The sequence below is a fragment of the Myzus persicae genome, unplaced genomic scaffold (genome assembly GCF_001856785.1).
Source record: "Myzus persicae strain clone G006 unplaced genomic scaffold, MPER_G0061.0, whole genome shotgun sequence".
Lineage (NCBI taxonomy): Eukaryota > Metazoa > Arthropoda > Insecta > Hemiptera > Aphididae > Myzus > Myzus persicae.
Window position 1 is genome coordinate 148,947 of NW_019102436.1, and position 19,113 is coordinate 168,059.

Sequence of the window (19,113 nt, forward strand, 5' to 3'; positions counted from 1 at the left end):
CTGTATATATAATATATTATTAATATATAAAACGGTTAGAAATCGTTTAGACCCAACTTGTTCTTGTATTTTGATTCCGACATGTATTTAATAATTAATTTTCGTACATAAATATAAGCTGAATAAAAATTCGTCACATTTGCGAAGTACATCTACTACGGGTCTACAAATAATTGGTTACTCGTCACGAACAGTGTAAACGTGTCAGATATGATATAAATATATAATAGAGACGTAGTTAGAATAATATTGGAATTGAGAGAAAGATAGAGAGAGAGAGAATAGATTGAAGAAAAGTCTAATAGAAATATAGAATTAATTTTTTAAATAATCACTAATTATGAATTATTTTTAAAATAAATATTAGCAGTTATTATCATCCCTGTTCATCAATATTAGTAGCTTTGTTTCAGACCTAGGCATTTACCAAATGTTTTGTATACTCACCTTCCGTTTTATCAAGACAATATTAATAATATGCCAATATTCGTTTTTCATGTACGTATCTAACATGTAGCATAAAATAAATGGAATGCATATATTATGTAACTTTATATCTTTATTATTGCCGTGGAAAAAAGTAGTACCTATATATATTCGGCTAAATTATTATTATTAGTTTGCGAAAAAATGTTAATATATGTTGAGTTTAAATACACGTTTTTTTTTCTTGAAGATCGGATATAATCGATTACAAATTTTTGCAAAGTAATTCTATGATAATGATACCTTATTGAAATAATAATAATACTTATACATTAATAGTATGCAGTATGTAAAAAGTGTGCTTAATACAAAATATACTATACAAATTTAATGACTTTAATTTTGTAAATACCTATATCCAACTATTTGTATGACGTATTCTATTAACGTATTATTATAAAAATGCCTAGGCTTAAGTACGAGAAACATCAAAAATGAATTTTTGGTATTAGGTTTTGGTGGTTTAAGTAAATCCCAGAACTTACAAATTAAGACAGTCAAATTTAAATTAATAACGACTTTCAAAAGTTATTTTTTTCAAATGAATTAATAATAAAATGTAGTTCATTACAAGTTTCCAAACATGAAACATGATCAGTAAGGCTAGGATTTCAATGCATTAGCATATTACCTTTAGTTAGTATATTTTGCCTTTAGTTCAAATAAACTGTTTGTCAGTTATGTCCACAATTGGATCATACTGAATTGAACAGAACATTTTTTTTTTCATATTTTAATCAAAACATATTTACAACTATCAGTAGATAATTATTGTTTTATTTGTGTCATACGATATTACTCATATATTTTATAAACTGAAATTGTAATTTTTACCAAAGTTTCCAAAACTAATTGTTAATTATTTGACTGTATTATTTGTGATCAATTTTCATACACAACTATTTCATGTTTGATTAAGTTAAAAATATATTTTTTTTTCATTACCATATCCATTTTTCATATAGCATAATCATCATCATTATTTCCAACAAAACGAAATAACTTGATATTCAAAGTTAATAGTTATTTTGGCGTTTCATTATTTTAATGCAATATATTTCATTGCACAATATTATTTTATTCTCAGAACACAAATGGAATAGGTACCACAAATCTTTTTTTAGTTAGGTAACCTAAGGATGTGTCTAAATTATATACTGATCACGAGGAAAATGGAGAAAAGCATTTCCTCAATAAAATGTATACATGATTATACAATGTTTAATGAATATTATAATGTGGAAACACCAATAATTATATTGTGTGATACCGTAGATATTAATATATTATCTTCAATTGATTATAATTATATTTATATATATATATATATATCAATCTCATCGATTAAAGCTAAAAGAAATGTCTTATATATAAAATTATTTATATTCAAAACTGAAGAAAAAAAAATTTTATTTGAATACTACTTGTTTTTTAAGTCATATCAGTTAAGCTAAATCCTAAATGCTGAAATAGTTGAGCTTATTTTTACAGAACACTATAATATTAAAATAAACATGCAGTAAAAATGTAAATATTTTTAGCTTTTTAACCTATATTATGATGTATAACAATATTATATATCTTATACCTTATTAATAATGAGTATAAACAAAAAAATAACCATCAGATATTTTCAATATGTTATTACGTAAAATAAATATTGATATTTAATTATTTTGTATCTTTTTTACGGTTATCACATTTTGTTTACTGATATTATTCGATTAATCAAATTATGAATGTTTTAAATTTCGCTTAAAGGTGTTTTGCAGCACCAAAGTATAATAATCAAACTCAGTGGTGTTATATATTATTGAATTATCATGTCTCCAAGAATTCCAAGGCTCATACCGAAATCGAGAATAATTTTGAAAGGTAATACAACACAAACGAAGGGATAGTAACAGAAACTAAAGTCACGCATGTGGACTAGAAATTTGATATGGGCGGTGTCAGAGCCAAAAAAAATGGGGGAAAACGGCGTCGATAAAAAGTGATCGAAATTCTGAAGTATAGGTAGCAAAAATAATGTAATACTGATTAAATTGGCATATTCTAAACCACACAGCTCATGCGGTTATCCACATAAATATTAATATTTCACATTTATAGTATGCTTAGTGGAATTGTTCGCTGGCTTTGTAATTTTTAGTCACAATTTAATAATTATTAGGTTCTGAACACGTGACGGTTTGTTTTAAAATAATCATCGATATACGTATGCCTGTATTGAGTTCTTCAATTAAAACAGAGAGTGAAACAATATAGCAGCATTATTTAGATTCTGAAAATGTTCATCGACACTACGTAATGTTGTTTTTGATTTAGCTTTATTTTGACAATTAAGAAACAAATCGGCGAGATACCTAATTAACTGGCGAGAGGAAATAATATTATAGAGGTACTCAACGATTTAATACTTTTAAAATTAGTACGAGACTTATATTACTTATAATATATTCAAGCTTCTCGTACAGAGTACATAATTTATTATATATCATTAAACTGTATTTTTTTTAACTGTTAGTAATTGCTTATGACGTATTCTCCGAGTTTTTACTTTTTTTTATATGAAAATGAATTTTAAACTATCCGTTGATTAATACACAGAGCGGAGCGTAATAATATTGTAGTAAACTTTTTTTTTTTAAACGAATCAAAAAGCTTATTTCGTTCACCGTTTAATCGCTGTATAATATTATTATTATATACACCTTGACCTTATCCGTTATTTTTCTACATCGTTTAATTATATCGTTTGTCAAATTATAGAACCTTTGACGATTTGATGCTGGTCGAATGGACAGCGTTCGCTTGAGCGATAACGTGCGCGGTGGAACGGCAAGGCGGTAACATTTACATAGGGGCGTCTTATCCCAAGGGGGTATCGATTTTACCGTCCGAAAACACCGTGACTTCTGTGAGGCGGTCACTCGGCAACTGGGAAGTCCTCTTGGCATCCCGTCCGTACACACACTCAAAAAATGTATACTAAGTATATATTATATTATATACATATCAGACACAAACACACACACTGGCGGACGAGTGAGTGCGCGTGTGTGGGCACTGGGTCGACGGACACAATATACGAGTATATGACCCTCGTCCCGCGTGTATATAATATGCACGCCAAGGACAAGCCAAGTTTCTTTATTTGACCCGGACCACGGTCACGGTATCGGCCAAAGGCCAATGGTCTAGTGTACGCGACTGTTATTTACTAGCGTGCACACACACACACACACACACACACACACACACACACACACACACACACACGCACACACACGCACGCACGCACAACGCGAGGCGTGTGTATACATACCTTTATATTTAACAGTATATTATACCGTATCGTGACGTCCGTGTTTTCGCGTAGGTAGGTAAGCATATTATAATAATGTACAGCCGTCGTTGTCGTTATGGTAACAAGTCGCGGACAACACACGGTGGTCTTGGGGGTGGGGGTGGTGCTCGGCGATCAAGCTGTGTGTGGCAAGCAATTGCCTGGCATTGTTCGCGGCCGTTTTGCGTGGGTACGGCACGGGAGAATTTTCCACGCGCCCGGTTCCGACGCGGTAGCGTTTCCGTCTTTCCGGTGGTAGACGAGGTGGCGCCGGCGGGACCGGAAATCAGCAGCTGCACCATGGTGGACCGGCGAATGGCGTACGAGGCGTACAGGAAGCGGACGGAAATACCTCGGGGACTCGACTATTTGGCCGAACGTCTGGTCCGGGCCGTCATCCGCGTGCAGCCGAAAAACGTCCACCAATTCGCCGCCCAGTTTTTCGACGGTCTTTTGCGACAACGCGACCAATGTAAGTACCTACATATGTCGCAATGTTTTGTTGTTGTGGCGCACTTTGTGTTGTGCTCGAAACAGTTGTACTGCAGTGATGGTGAAGTATGATATTGTGATAAGACCTAACACTGAAGTGACTCAATGTCGGTCTGGAAGTAGTGAATTCTAGGGCCTTAGGATATTTCTCAATATTGGGGGCCCACTGAAAAATGGAAAAAAAACTTATGTTATTCAAATCCTTTACGAGTCGTGAATTGGATATTTCAAATTGTTTTCGAAGCAATGACAAAGTCTGGTTTGTTAAGCACCTTGTGCATATTGCATTCAAATACAAGTCCTTATACTTCCACGCATCACATTACAGCAGTAAAATGAAAACGAGCAATTTTAAAACTCAAAGATAAGTCATCAATATCTGGAATTTCAACTTGTCTGTTTGTTGAAGAATACGCCGTTGAATGTACGAAAAAAATTATGAAATTATTGATTTGTTATCATCGTTCAGCGATGAGTTTGAAATTTAACTATTAGAATATAATAATTATTTATACTATTTAGTTTATGTTATTTATATTAATTTATTTTTTTTGTTTACAACAAGGAATAGGTAGGTGCATTTTTTTTAAATTTTATTCGCACAATTATTGTAAAAAAGTATGTAAAACATTTTTGATTATAATTTTTTTATTAACTACCAACCCTTTTTTACCGTTATAATTAAATACAGTTAATCTTTTTTATCTTTTTAATGGTATGTGGTCCCAATTGTCAGCCAGTCCGATACTGCAGTGTTTGATAGATTTTTGAAAAAACAATCTGTCATTTAAAAGTCCATAGTTGTTTTCATCAAAACTAGAGGTCTAGAGACAATTTTCAAATTTCTTTTTTTTTACAAATAGATAGAAATTACAAATATTTTTATTTCAATTACATGCAAAAAAAAACTTGGGAAATACAACAATAATATATATATATATTTTTATCTAATTTATCATTACATAGTGAAGTACTCCCCCCCCCCCACAGGTTTGGTTAGGATAACTTTGTCATGTGGGAAACAACTAGTTTAAGTCAATGTTACCTACATGTACGTATGTCATCCAACGGAGTCAATAATATATTGTTTATACACAAAATACTTTTGCCTCCCTATTTTTTTTGTATATGTCAATGGCCCGTATTCAATATAATACGGGCATTAACATTTTAATCTATTGAAGATTATTGTTTAAACTATGTTTGTACAAAACAAAAAACTAATAACTGGGCATTATTTATGACCCGCTGGCCTGGGTTGATGGCTCAATAATAATGTCATAATATTATATTATTTCATATTGGAAATTAATTTTTAGTTCTAGTTTAATGTTCGTCAGTAACTATAAATCGGCCAATTTTTTCCACCCGTTGGCCGTTGACCTCCATATTTTTGAAAACATAATCCCTATAGGTTGCACTGAATATCCACAGTAGGCAAAAGCAAGGTAAGTGAAACAAAAAATTCGCTCCGAGGAGGAGGAAAAGTGTTTGTTTTCTATTGAAAACCCGAAATGACACGGTCGTAAAAAAAAAACTGGGGAAGTCAAATGTTATGGATGATATTACTGCCGCAACTCGACTTGAGAAACTCGTTATTGGGCCAGAGATATTGTCGTATATTGTACACACGACCATTACATAGGTTTATTACTATATACTAAACGCACGCACGCACGCACGCACGTGTGTGTGTGTGTGTGTGTGTGTTGTGTGTGTGTGTGTTTGTAAGTAGCAAACAACCATTACATTTATTATGCCATAATAATATTCGTATTGCATATTATTTTTGTCGTGGTGGTCAACAATGGCGATGATGCAGCAGTATTATACAGACAGCTTTATTTAATCTCGTCGCAGATCCCGCCGTCGACATATATTATTACTTACAGACGTCGTCATGTGACGTGATTGAAAAACTATTATTTTATACCCTCAACCCTTTCTGAGTTTCTTAATCGTGCAACATGACACAAGTACGCATTTCCGGTAAACCGCCTAAGCCTCTGCCGACGGAACTCCGCGGGACACAATATTATATCAATAATACTATATACTTATAACCAATTTTTAGTCTTAATACCCAACTCGGAATTCGATTTGTTCCGATGACAGAGTACGTCTATAATTCGTTCAGACTTGCATCGTCGTAATAATATCAGTATTTCAATAGTAATAATAATAATAAGTACCTAATAACAACAACACTGGCTATCAACATTTAGACAAATTAAAAATGGAATTTATTGAATTTACCGACACAATTAGGTAGGCATTTTTGTTTTAAGTTTCTGTTTATATGACATAAACAATTCATACGATTTTTTAATCCTGTCTGAATAAAAAATAATTCATAAATTAATTTAAAAATCCAAAAGTCCGAATATTGATCCGCAACAAGTATACATTTTAATACAACTACCATTGTTTTAATTTATTGAATGTACTTTTGTTTTAAAATAAAAAAGTACAACCAATATTATTGAAACGGCTTGTTGTTAACCAATTGATCAGTGAAAATAATATATTTTAATGTAGGTACCTATCAATACATTTTAAAAGTTTTTATCAGATATTCAAAGCCAAACGGTTTGGTGTAACATCTGTTGTGCATAAAAAATAAAATAAATTTATCTGAGCTATAGTATATTGTGGTCGTGCAATTAAAATTTCCACAAGATTAAAAATAGCAATTTATTAAAGAATTATAATTTATTATAATTTTAACATTTCATCATTTTATTATTTAAAAATATCAATATCATCTTTAAAACGAATTAATTTTAAGTTTATTCCGAAATTCGTAGCAAATTAAAATGTATGCTTATATGTCAATCATTTATTATTTATTAAAGTTGTATATTTTTGTATTTTCTTCAGTGGTTAAAAAAATAACAAAAATTGACTAAAATATACCAAATTAATAATTTTAAAGTGGTATAAAGTACAAAGTCGGTCATTGCAAACAGATTAGAAGTATACAAATAAATATAGTAATTAATCTTAATCTTAATGTTCGATACGTAATATGTACCATTTTATTGCTATTACACGCTAATTAAAAATAAGAGTATCTTTATAGGAATCGTTGAGTATTTGTTTTAAATTGATTAAAATTATTATGCTGTGGATTTAATATGATTCACTTATAGCCTAAAGGGCAATCAAAGTAATCAGAAATTACAAAAAATACTAGTTATAAGTTCAGTCATATTGATGTGGTTTTTTAAAGTAATAATTAATATTAGGTTATTTCATACATAATGTACGATGGAGTTGAAAACTTTAGAGGTACCTATATGGTTAAAACTTTTTAAATTTACGGATACTCTTTTTGTTTTTGATAGTTTAAGCCAGAAAGTTGATATAATATTTATATTATTATAGTTTGAGTCATTTTATTTACCAATCATAATACAAGTGTCCATGGATCTAAGACCATTTAACACGGGCATACAAATGCACTGGGTGCAATCTGACGCATTTGTATATTATTTAAAACATCACTGGATGTAGATGACTGAAGTCATAAAATAAGTTTGAAATATATTCATTCTACAGAATTGCAGTTGATACCAAAATATTACACTTTGTAACTAGGTTTTTCATTTCCTAAACTTTATGTATGTATATGTACACAAACATAGTGATGTTTGCAAGTATAATAACTTCAGCTTTAAACCGAAATGGCTGTTCTAAAAGAAATTTAATTTTAATACCATCAGGCATCAGCAGCACGATATGAATACGTTTCAAATATATTGTATTTAATATTTAATGAAAACTTCAAAGAAAATTCTCTGGAAAATACTTTTCATTTTTTACGACAACAAAATATTTAAAATGTTTTGGACACTTAAAAAAAAGTTATGTTTCTGTCGTCACTGAGAATTATATTAAGTAAATGCAACACACAATAGATTTCATTACGAGGTCAAATTTATGAGCTTCATTACTAAGCAAAACATTTAGATCTTTTAGATAGGTACTTAACTTGTACAAGTTATAAGTTATAAGCTTACAACCAATGAAATATTAATGTCAACTTAAATTAATATTTTATCTCGGAAAGACAATAATACTAATCTTATTCATGATAAAAAATAATGAGGTAATTACCAAATATATAAACTATAAATCCTACAGCCTTGATGGAAAACTGGACAAAGGGTGAATATTATATTTTCAAAAACAATTTTTGATTTATTTTTGAATGACCATCTCTGGCCTATTGTGCATACATTTTCAGAAAATGCAAGTGCTGGATTACACTAATTCAAAATCCGTTCCATAGTAAATCATTATCGAAAAACAAAAAATTACCTTAATGTATATAGGCGCTTTCCCCTTACCTATATTTATTTTCGTGTTAATTATTATTAAACTCTCATATGCTTGCTTGTGTGATTGTAGTAAGTGTAGAATATAACAAAATAAATTATATTGGTTATTTGTATTATTATATTGATAATATTAAGAAGTACAGAGAAGGACACTATACATGTATTTGATAATTTAAAATAGTAAAACAAAGAAAATGCATGTAGGTGCACATTCAGAGTTAACCGAGGAGAACTGATTTTTTTTTTTGATATTTCGAACGGGTTTAATTTCGTACAACATAATAAGCATCATAAAAGATTTCATTTTTATTTAGTCTAACTGGGTGTATATTATGATATATGTTTTTAGTAGGTTTATCTTTAATTAATATATTATACAGATCCACATTATCCATAGCATAGTGGTTATACAGGGCCACTATAATTATTTTTATCTGCATATATTTGACTCACTTATTACACATAAAAATTGAGGATTTGTATTAGATAGGTTACACTCAAAATGTTTATAAAAAAATATTTTCCAATTTTTTTGTCAACAAATATTCATTCTGTTTAATGTCTGAGATATAAAAATACAAGAACTGTGATGTATTGAATATCATATGGAACTGGACACACGTACACACTACACTTGTAACTAAAATTATAGTCATTAAATCATTTTCACTCTGATTAATAACTAATGACCAAAAATATAAGTTCTAACAGTGGATAAACTAACTTTCGATTGAAATTGGAATCTCTCTAACAACCAACCTTCCGGAGGACCAGGGACATTATCATATTATACTGGCGGAAAACAATGCGGACAATAAAGCGACTACAAAGTTCAACATCTAACCGAGTTTAAAATTCGATTTTATTTAGTGCTGAGTTGTATAGGCCGACCGTCGAACACTGATTAATTAAAATATGTCATTTGCCAATGAACTTTTTATACGGTACCTATTTGTAACTTTTGGTGTACAAAAAACATTCATTGATATAGACATGAATTATTGGCCCAAGTGGGTTTTAATTATATTTTTAATAATTTTGAAATACAATTTAAATTGATGTTACATTAATAAAAAAAATACTCAAGAACAAAATGTTGTCTCACTGGACCCACGTCTGAGTTGTATACGAATTAACAGGCTTATATAATTTATACTAAAAGTACTTTGTTTAGTATAAAACAAATTACAAAACGAGTAAGGATAGTAATTTGAAACGTTTCTTCGTCCCTAATTTTTATTAGAACCTGAGTCTTAAATTAAATAATAATTAATAGTTTATATTATAGCTCAGCGTTGACTTAACTTATTAATACGTTGAAATCGTCAATTTTCATTTGTAAACCATATAAATAAAAATTGCATATTATAAACAATTATATTTTATTTTATAATGAATCATATAAATAAAAAGAATAGTGCGTTTGCACTCTGCAATTATAGGAATATACCAATTTAAATGTATACATTTTTTTATTAATTTCATATGAATTAAAACCCTGTTGTATATATTAAAGACAATAATAATTTACACATCTGAGGGGATAAAAATAATAATAATTTAATCAAATTTGAATACAACTGACAATGGTATTGATAACCATGACTATATTGACAAGCATGTGCTGGTGCTGAGTGCAATAAAAGGGAGTAAAAAGGTATTTTATACGTAATATTTATACTGTAACCTAGTACGGGGATCCTTTAATTTACTATATTACATTGATAGTGGCTTTACCAGTTGGTACACAATAAACAAGTCATCTGACGACTTCTTTATTAATTTTGTAATTTAATTTAATTAATATAAAACTAGATAGAACTGCTGCAGTGCTTTGATGTTATATGACTCAGACACAACATGTGAACCATTTCATGTTGAGCAATAAAGTAAACCGTTTCGAGTAGAGGACCTTCTGGAACATAATTCGAGGAGAATTGTATGGAAGTTGGGCTACGATAAATTATGTTGAAAATAAAAAAAATTATGTTAATTAAATTCTAATATTCGAACTAGTCAAATTTATATAGCACACGCTAGCGGACATTAATTTTTCTCTAGACGTTTTTAATTGTACATTTAAAACTGAAATGCATATACTTTTTTTCCTACCCACAAACGAGTGGGAACTGTTTAGCACAATACTGCCACCCGGTCTCGTAGCGTTTGTTTGCCAACTCAACATCAGTTAAACATAGGTGAGGGCCTCTAACCGCACTGAAAAGATGGCCTTCGGCTCACAGAATAGCACCACAATATTACCCTATCCGTCCTCTTCCCTGCCTGATACGCTCTGAAGCCTTTTTCAGCCTGAAATTCGTCTCCACTATCTTGTCAAAAGCCAGCCTCTGTTTTTCCACCGACGACCCAATCTTCCATCTCCTTGACGTATCATCTGGGAAGAGCTCCTACTCCAGCCCTTAAATTATATCAGGGATATCCTCGGGTCGTAGTCACCGATAAATGCACTGGTCCATCTCATGGCTACCTTTCTACCAGTACGGCCAACGAAACAGCGTATGTGAAATCGTATACATGTATTTATGGTAAGTGACTTGGACACATTCCTTATTTCATTGTTTCTACTATACTACTCTGTAAGTAGAGTATTAAGTTATTTTTGCATACATTTTTTCTTCACACGCCATAATGATTTTTTTTTTCAAACAATAAAAAAAAATACTATTGAACTTGGTCCAGGTAACAGTCCAATTAAAATAAACAACAAGTAGCTGGGAAAAATTAGTATAAAGGAAAACGACATCAGTTGCATATAATAACACTTACATGTGTCCACCATGTATATTTGATAGTTCTGTACACACTTTCGATCTGAAATTTATATTTTAGTTATTCAGGTACCGCATGAATTAAAAAAAAAAAATTGTAATTAACATCAATAATATAATTTATTATAGCACGGCAATACGAATAGGCAATTCGGCTACACCAGCTTAGTGAATTTGTATTATTTGTTTAAGCTATCTAATAAGTTAAAACTCAGTATAATATACTTAAATCGACTTGAATATAATTTTCATTAGGTGTTTGTTTTGTTGTCTAACATTAATCGATATCAGATTATATTAAGTATGTGTATCACTATAACCTTAAAGAAAGATATAACCCCTTTTTAATCAAAGCTACATGTGTTTATGATGATGAATATGATAATGACATGTGTTTTAAAATTATAATTAAATACAGTGGATATAATTTTAAACATACTTCTTATTCTTATATTTTTTGTGTAAACCAAAATACATTTTTAAATTCACTCATCCAAGAAATTGACATGCTTATATTATAATCATTATTTTGTACATAACATTGACTTTTTATGCACTCATTTTATCATAGTATAAAACAATTGAAGTACATAATTTAATTTTTAATTTTTTTTTTTTTTTAACGAACTTAGATTTGAATTTATAAGTCATAATTATATTTATGTTATAAAATACACACTGGAATTTTTATGTATTTTAAAGTAATGAAACTATCCGAGTTTAATTCAACATCTTACAGATATATGTATAATATTATTTAATTTACTTATATATTGTTTGTTTTTAATGTTCCTTATTTGTTAAAGCTGTGGTATTAAAAGAACTCATAATGATTGTAACTCGAAGTTTGTGTAGTTATACGACCAATGATAATGCATGTTCAATATTTATAATATTCTTTAAGCTACGACTTTGATCTTGATGCATAAATGTGCATAAATATGCAAAGTGTTTTAGTTATACTATTAATTTTGTAAATGTTTGTTTTGCAGTAAAATACTTACATTGGACATATCCGAGTCTGAAAAAATGTAAACACAGTATACTTATGAAATACTGTTTATCAAGATTTTAATAAAGATGATATTTGTTAGATTTAAATTTTTTTTAAGAATCTTTGAATTAGATACCTTAACAAATAAGAATTTTTTATAATTTAATTGCATTCAGTGTAAGTCACACAACTGTGCCAAATAAACAACATATGAAAGCCGATCATGGGAAAAATATTGAACCTCATTAGTTTCTATTGTAGCAGGTAGTTTTTTTTATGTAGCCTGGTCTCATACACCGTGTATTGATTTAAATTTTGGTGCAAATTAAAATTATATTTCACTGTTTTTGGTCAATATATTTTTACGTTGAGTACATTTTGGTGCAATTTACACACACCCATCAAATAATTGAACAAATAACCAATGAATATAAAAAAAAACCATAACTTGCCACACTTGTGGTTTACTCTGTTTTTTGGAAAAAACATTGAATCATAGATATTTTTAAAATTATTCATCGGTTGTTAGAGTAAATCTGTTATACAGTCGATTTTCGATTGTTCAAAATTCAAGTGACTGAACTGAAGTTCCATTTATAAGATTCCAGATTGAATAATAATAATTATTAGTGTTATTTTATAATATCAACATAACTCCAATATACGCATGTACCTATTATTGAAATATACATTTGATAATGAAGAATAATGTAGGATACAGTTAGTTATTATAGATAAAATATGTTCACATTATTGTACTATTTTAATTTGACATTTTTATACTTTTTTAAAAAATTATTTATATTTTAAAAATGTAAAATAATCGATAATCATTCGACAAAATTTGATCGAAATAAACCATTAAAATGATTAATATTCTATACAACAATAACTGTAGATGAACTAATGGCTTATGTTATATATTTTGAATTCTCGTATCTGATGTTTCTGAACTGTATTTATAATGACTAGAATATAATGGAAACAGAATTTAATAGAAAACAACTGCAATTGTATTTATCAGTTAAATTCGACAGAGACAACGTGGATTAATGTCTTATATCTTATACAATTATCAAAAAAGACGTAAAGTTGTGTTTTCAGTATTATTATAGAATAAGTACAAAGTAAAAAGGTTAAGTTCAGACATTTGTACCAGTATATCGTATACCCTGAAAATACTGTAATTATTGAATACAATTGTTCTTCATTTGAAAAATAAAAATAAAACTTTTGCAAAAAAAAATTTACTTGGTGTAAAAATGTCTAATTTAAGGAATTAAAATACAATTAGGTATATTGGTTATGATATAATGAGCTATATTATATAATAATCCTGATAATTATGATAATAATAATAGTTTTAAGTTGGTGTGTCCAATTAAACACCATTGTATGATCAAATCCGTGCTTAAGTCATGATCAAACTACACCTATATAAGTTTTAAACTTAAACTAAAAAGATCGTGTTCTTCTTGAGTTTTGTTGAATGATTCTCAGGAACATAGCTTAGCGAGAATTCCAAGAAATGGTAGGTCCAAGAATATTGGAAAATGTTCGATAATTAGGAATTTAAATGAAAATAACATTTAAGTCTGCGAGTTTCCAACAATATTTTCCAAGAAAAAATTCGTTTTATACATTTTAGAATTAAAATGTGAATAATATTTAGCATTTTTAATCCATTTTTATATTATCATGGAATTTTTGGTATATTTCATATGTTTGAGTAAAGTTGGATCTAATAGAAAAAAAAATAATAATGAAAAAGCTTAAATATTTATTTATTTTGCTTTGGTATATTTTGTATTTACCAAACGCAGACGTACGTAATAGAGATAGCAGTGGGTAGGCTACCTATAATGAACCTTATATAAATAAACCTTTAAAAGCAGTGCTTAGTAAGAATAGTTAAGGAAAACAAAATGTTGAATTTTATATTTTACATTATTCAAACATAATTTTGAGGCATTTTTTTTTTACATTTTCTTAGCGTATTGTAAATTATTTTAGTGTACATTTTTAATAATTCATATTTATTAGTCTTAATACATTAAAATCCACGTTTTTATAATAATCAATTGTGTACTATTTACTAATTATTGCATTAGGTAGATAATGGCATATTATTACTATTAAATATTAAATTTTTTTGATAAAATAATTAATGCAAAAACAATTAGTTGTAATTTTCTTTTGATTGATCAAAAATTAATAATTAAAATACAAAATACATTTAATAAAAAAAAAGACATCAGGAAATCATCATTCGAATGTTCTAAATACAAATTATTCATACTTGGTTTATTATACAGGATGATTCATCAAACATGCCCAACCCCTTTTTTGTCAACGATGCAGTTATTCAAAACCTGATTTTTGGAATTTTTTAATATAACATTAAATGGCATATTTTCAAATTTAAGATATTTTTGTAATAATTAAGAACTTCTTTTTTTCAAATGTAAATTATTTAGAACTATTTTTCTGAATATGTAGAATTATTAAATTTTGAACGAGTACTTTTAAGTTGTTTAACTGCGTGTACTAAGAATTAGTATGTTCATGGTTATGGGTTTGGAAGCTATAAAAGCCTTGGTGATTTGAAAACTTCAGTAATTAATATTTTCTAGCTAATCAATATTTAAAACATTTAAAAATGGTCTGAGTATAAAAATACTAGATCCAATTTGACATATTTTTATGTTTTTGTAAAACCATTTTTAAGGACTATTTTTTAGTTATATCCTTAGTATAGACCTTTGATAACTGAAAAAATATTCGTTTAAATTTTAAATTTTGCACTTCAAGGTCTTCAAAAAAAAAGTTATCCACCAATCATTTATGTACAGCGAAACAGAAGGGAGTTTCTAATTTGAAAATCAGAAGTTTGTATCATCACAAGACATTCTTTAAAGCAGTACAAAAATCTCGAGAATTTCAAAATACGGTCTTCAAGTATATTTAAAAGTAACTTAATACCAGAATTTGAACAAATTTATTATTGAAGAAAAATATTAGGTTGAGAATGCATATTGAATCACACTGTATAGGTATATTATGACAAATTAACTGCATATAGGTACTTATATCATTATGAAATTAAAATTGAATACTGTTATATCTATTATTTTATGCTGGATTTAAAAATGTACTTCCAGTTGCAAAACATTTATGAATATAGTTATACAATTTTTTTAATACCTGCCTGCACATACAATATTACTGTACTACCTGTACTTTTATTTATTATGTGGGTAAGATACTTACGACAGCTTTATAGGTTGTATAAATCGAAATGATTATAAGAGCTTTGTAATCTATTATAAAGTATTATGAGAAAAAACCATACTTATAAATATATACGTTTTAATTGTCTTTACTTCCAGGAACCACCCCGTTCCCGCGATCCCTCGGGAATTGCCAGGAAAGTCCCCATTCCAGGGAAGGGAAACCCTTAATTTTGCACACTTCCCTAGTCTGTTTACAGAAACCAATCTACCATCAGTTATTATTGTGCAGCTCTTAAAAATACTCATTTTATTTCCGAACAATATCTTACTAACCATACAATGTGACTACCTAATTTTATTTTGCATGCACTATTTTGTCTCGGGATCCAACCACAATAATTACAATTATTAAACTTGTCTGTTGCACAGAATCACCCGTTGGCTGTTGACCTATATTTAGTAACGAACCCGTTGCTACCATGGTACCTTTTAAATGTATTGTGTTAATTAATATATTATTATGCATTGACTCAATTACAACAACCGACAGCAGTTACACCATAGGTATTATTCTGATAAAATAAATCGACAAATTATAATACAATTATTATTACTGTTCGCGACATGCTCTTTCACAATACCAGTCCCTTGTCATAATCACTACAATTTCATTAATTATTCTATATTATATTATCTTTGTTATATAATAATATATTCACCGTTTGTTTGATCGTGCTGTACTGTTGTACATAATTGCAAATTTATAATAATTTAGTAGTAGATCATCTGCAGCTGTGTCGTCAAAACCACATCGCAGTGCATAATATTTTGTTTTATTAACGTGAATTTTGGATTATATAATATCGCAATAGCATCTTCGTCGCTACTCGTTTTTGATGTCTTAATAATTATTGTTCAACTCGAGCTAAATAATTTTAGATATTTGTTTGTAGTAGTGCTATCGGCACATTGTTAAATTAAATATAATATATCGTTCTGGATATATTTTTAGTTATAAAAATCCCTAGAAATTAGCCAGGCACTCTCTAAATTTACCGTTGGTGTCCGTACCATCAACGTTTCCACAGAAAGAAGCGTATCATATAATATTGTGTGATTTGTTTATTCCGATTTTTTAGAACTTTCTTTTAGTTTTTTGCGCGATCCAAGACTTGCCCATGGCAGACTGAGGAATGTTGTCCAAAGTATAAAATATAATATAAACCATCTGTCATTTGTATAAATTTATTGTTATTAATCAATTAATATATTTATTATTTTATTTTATTTTTATCTATAGATATCTATTTATATAATAATTAATAAATAGTATAATCTTATAAGTTCTTACAATTATTTATAACACCATAGTATCCACTTATAAATTATCAAGTATTACCAGAATTATACACTTCACTTATTGTTTCAATATGTATTTATCAGTTTAATATATTATTCTTATTTTACGAAGTGTATAACCGATGGCCCCCCACAACGGTTTTCTTAAAATTTTAATGAATTTATGTAATATTACTTAAAATATATTTTTGTCATTTCAACTCGAAATGGTTACACACATTAAATTAAAATGCTTAGAATGGTTTTTATTTAAAAATACTTAAAATTGAAAATATTTGCCAGTCTTTATGTTTATTTGTATTTTGGATTAGTTAGATCGACATTGAACATCGAAATCATAGGTATTACTATTCTAAATTAAAAAATGATCTCTACATTATACAGTGTACGGCACCATATAAGGGTAGGATGTTTATAAAATAACAGTTCATTGTACATCCCCTGTTGTTTTTATACGTGTATTTACTATAATAGCCAGCTGCCCAAAATTTGCGATCAATGAATGCGGTCTTTTCGTTATAAAACCCTAAAGTGCAATCCTTAATCACAAAGTGTTATCTTCTTTTCACGTGACATATCTAGATCTTTTATTGAACTTTCCGACAATAAAAATTGTAACTAACTGGATGACTATGCGTCCGCACATCATTAAGGCACTTTGTTCAATATTTAATATAACTTTATAGGTATTTTGGGTGCAATATATGACCTACAAACATTAATTGTGTTATTCATAGCCTGCCCACGAATTTTTATTAAATCCGAAATGTACTAATAAAAGAGGATTATATGGTCTTGTTGGATAAATGTTTGACAGTGGATATATTCGATATAGTAGGTGTATGTCTTTACTCTATAGACATTAGACATGCATTAAAATGTGTTAGGTTTCTATTATTTATTACGCCATTAAAAACAAAATATACGTCGCGTTACACAAACATATCATATTTTATGTATCTCATTCGTTTTTGAACTATCCTAACTGTACGGACTAATGGGCAGGTCATTTATATTATCACTACATTTATAATTATACGATTAAAACTCCAATATAATAATAATAATACAATTGAAAGTATCTATATCGTATGTTAAATGTAAAGTCACCGATCAATGTACTGAATGTTATTATCTTTAAAATACTAAAAGTCACTAAGAGTACATATTTAATTATAAATATAATATACGTTTCTGATGCTCTTAGAGTATAATGGCAATAAATGCAGTGCGTAATAATATATATACTATATACATTTATATATTTACACTGAGATCCGCTAATATATTAAGAGCATCTAACTATCAGTTAGACAATTGAGTTTAGCCTATTTAAGTATAGAATTCCCTGGAATTTCCATCAAATTTCCATTGACTTAATGAACATTTAATTATTCAAGTAATAACCCTATGTCGAGCTTTAATGTGTCCACGATATAGATAAATACAACTTTGAATCAATAATAATATAGTGATATTGAACACAGAACATACCCTAACATCAGAATTAGTCACAACCTGCCCGAATCACTTATACTCCACAACCACGCTCAACCCGTATCCAACATCATCCAATTCATCACAGCAACCAATCTTCAAACCAAAGTTTAAAATTAATATTTAGAATTAGTACACTTAATAATATGTTATTAATTTAAATTATTAGTAAACCCAATGGCCCATGTAGCCGAGGTTATTGTACCAATAAAAAATCAAATACTCAACAGTTATTTTTAATTACGATTTAGAAATTCAGGCAAAGGGGTTACCTATACTTTTATATTTTCCCTTTAAAAAAAATCTTAATGTTTTGTTGGTACTTGATAATTTTTTTTAAAAGGTTAATAATTATTAAATCATAAAATAAATCAATAAACAAATTATAGGTAATGAATACATTTTAAATTTTGAATAGAACTAAGACATATTTTGTTCTCCAATATTATTTTTAGCTTAACATATTTTTCGAGTTCAAAAATTGAAAGTCTTTTGTATCCAAAAATGTTTGATTGAAAGATGAACACACACTTTTAACTTTAATGTGTTAACACATTATATAAGAAAAAAG

At 28.7% G+C, this 19,113-nt stretch overlaps 1 protein-coding gene across 1 annotated transcript in view; it reads left to right on the plus strand.

Annotated features, from left to right (window-relative positions):
* The first annotated feature begins 4,030 nt into the window (after positions 1-4,030).
* LOC111032160 overlaps positions 4,031-19,113 on the plus strand; it is a 151,412-nt gene continuing 136,329 nt past the window's right edge. Inside the window, exon 1 of the mRNA XM_022312392.1 lies at positions 4,031-4,307. Within this exon, the coding sequence (XP_022168084.1) occupies positions 4,136-4,307 (172 nt within the window). The 5' untranslated portion in view covers positions 4,031-4,135. The remainder of the gene's footprint in view (positions 4,308-19,113) is intronic.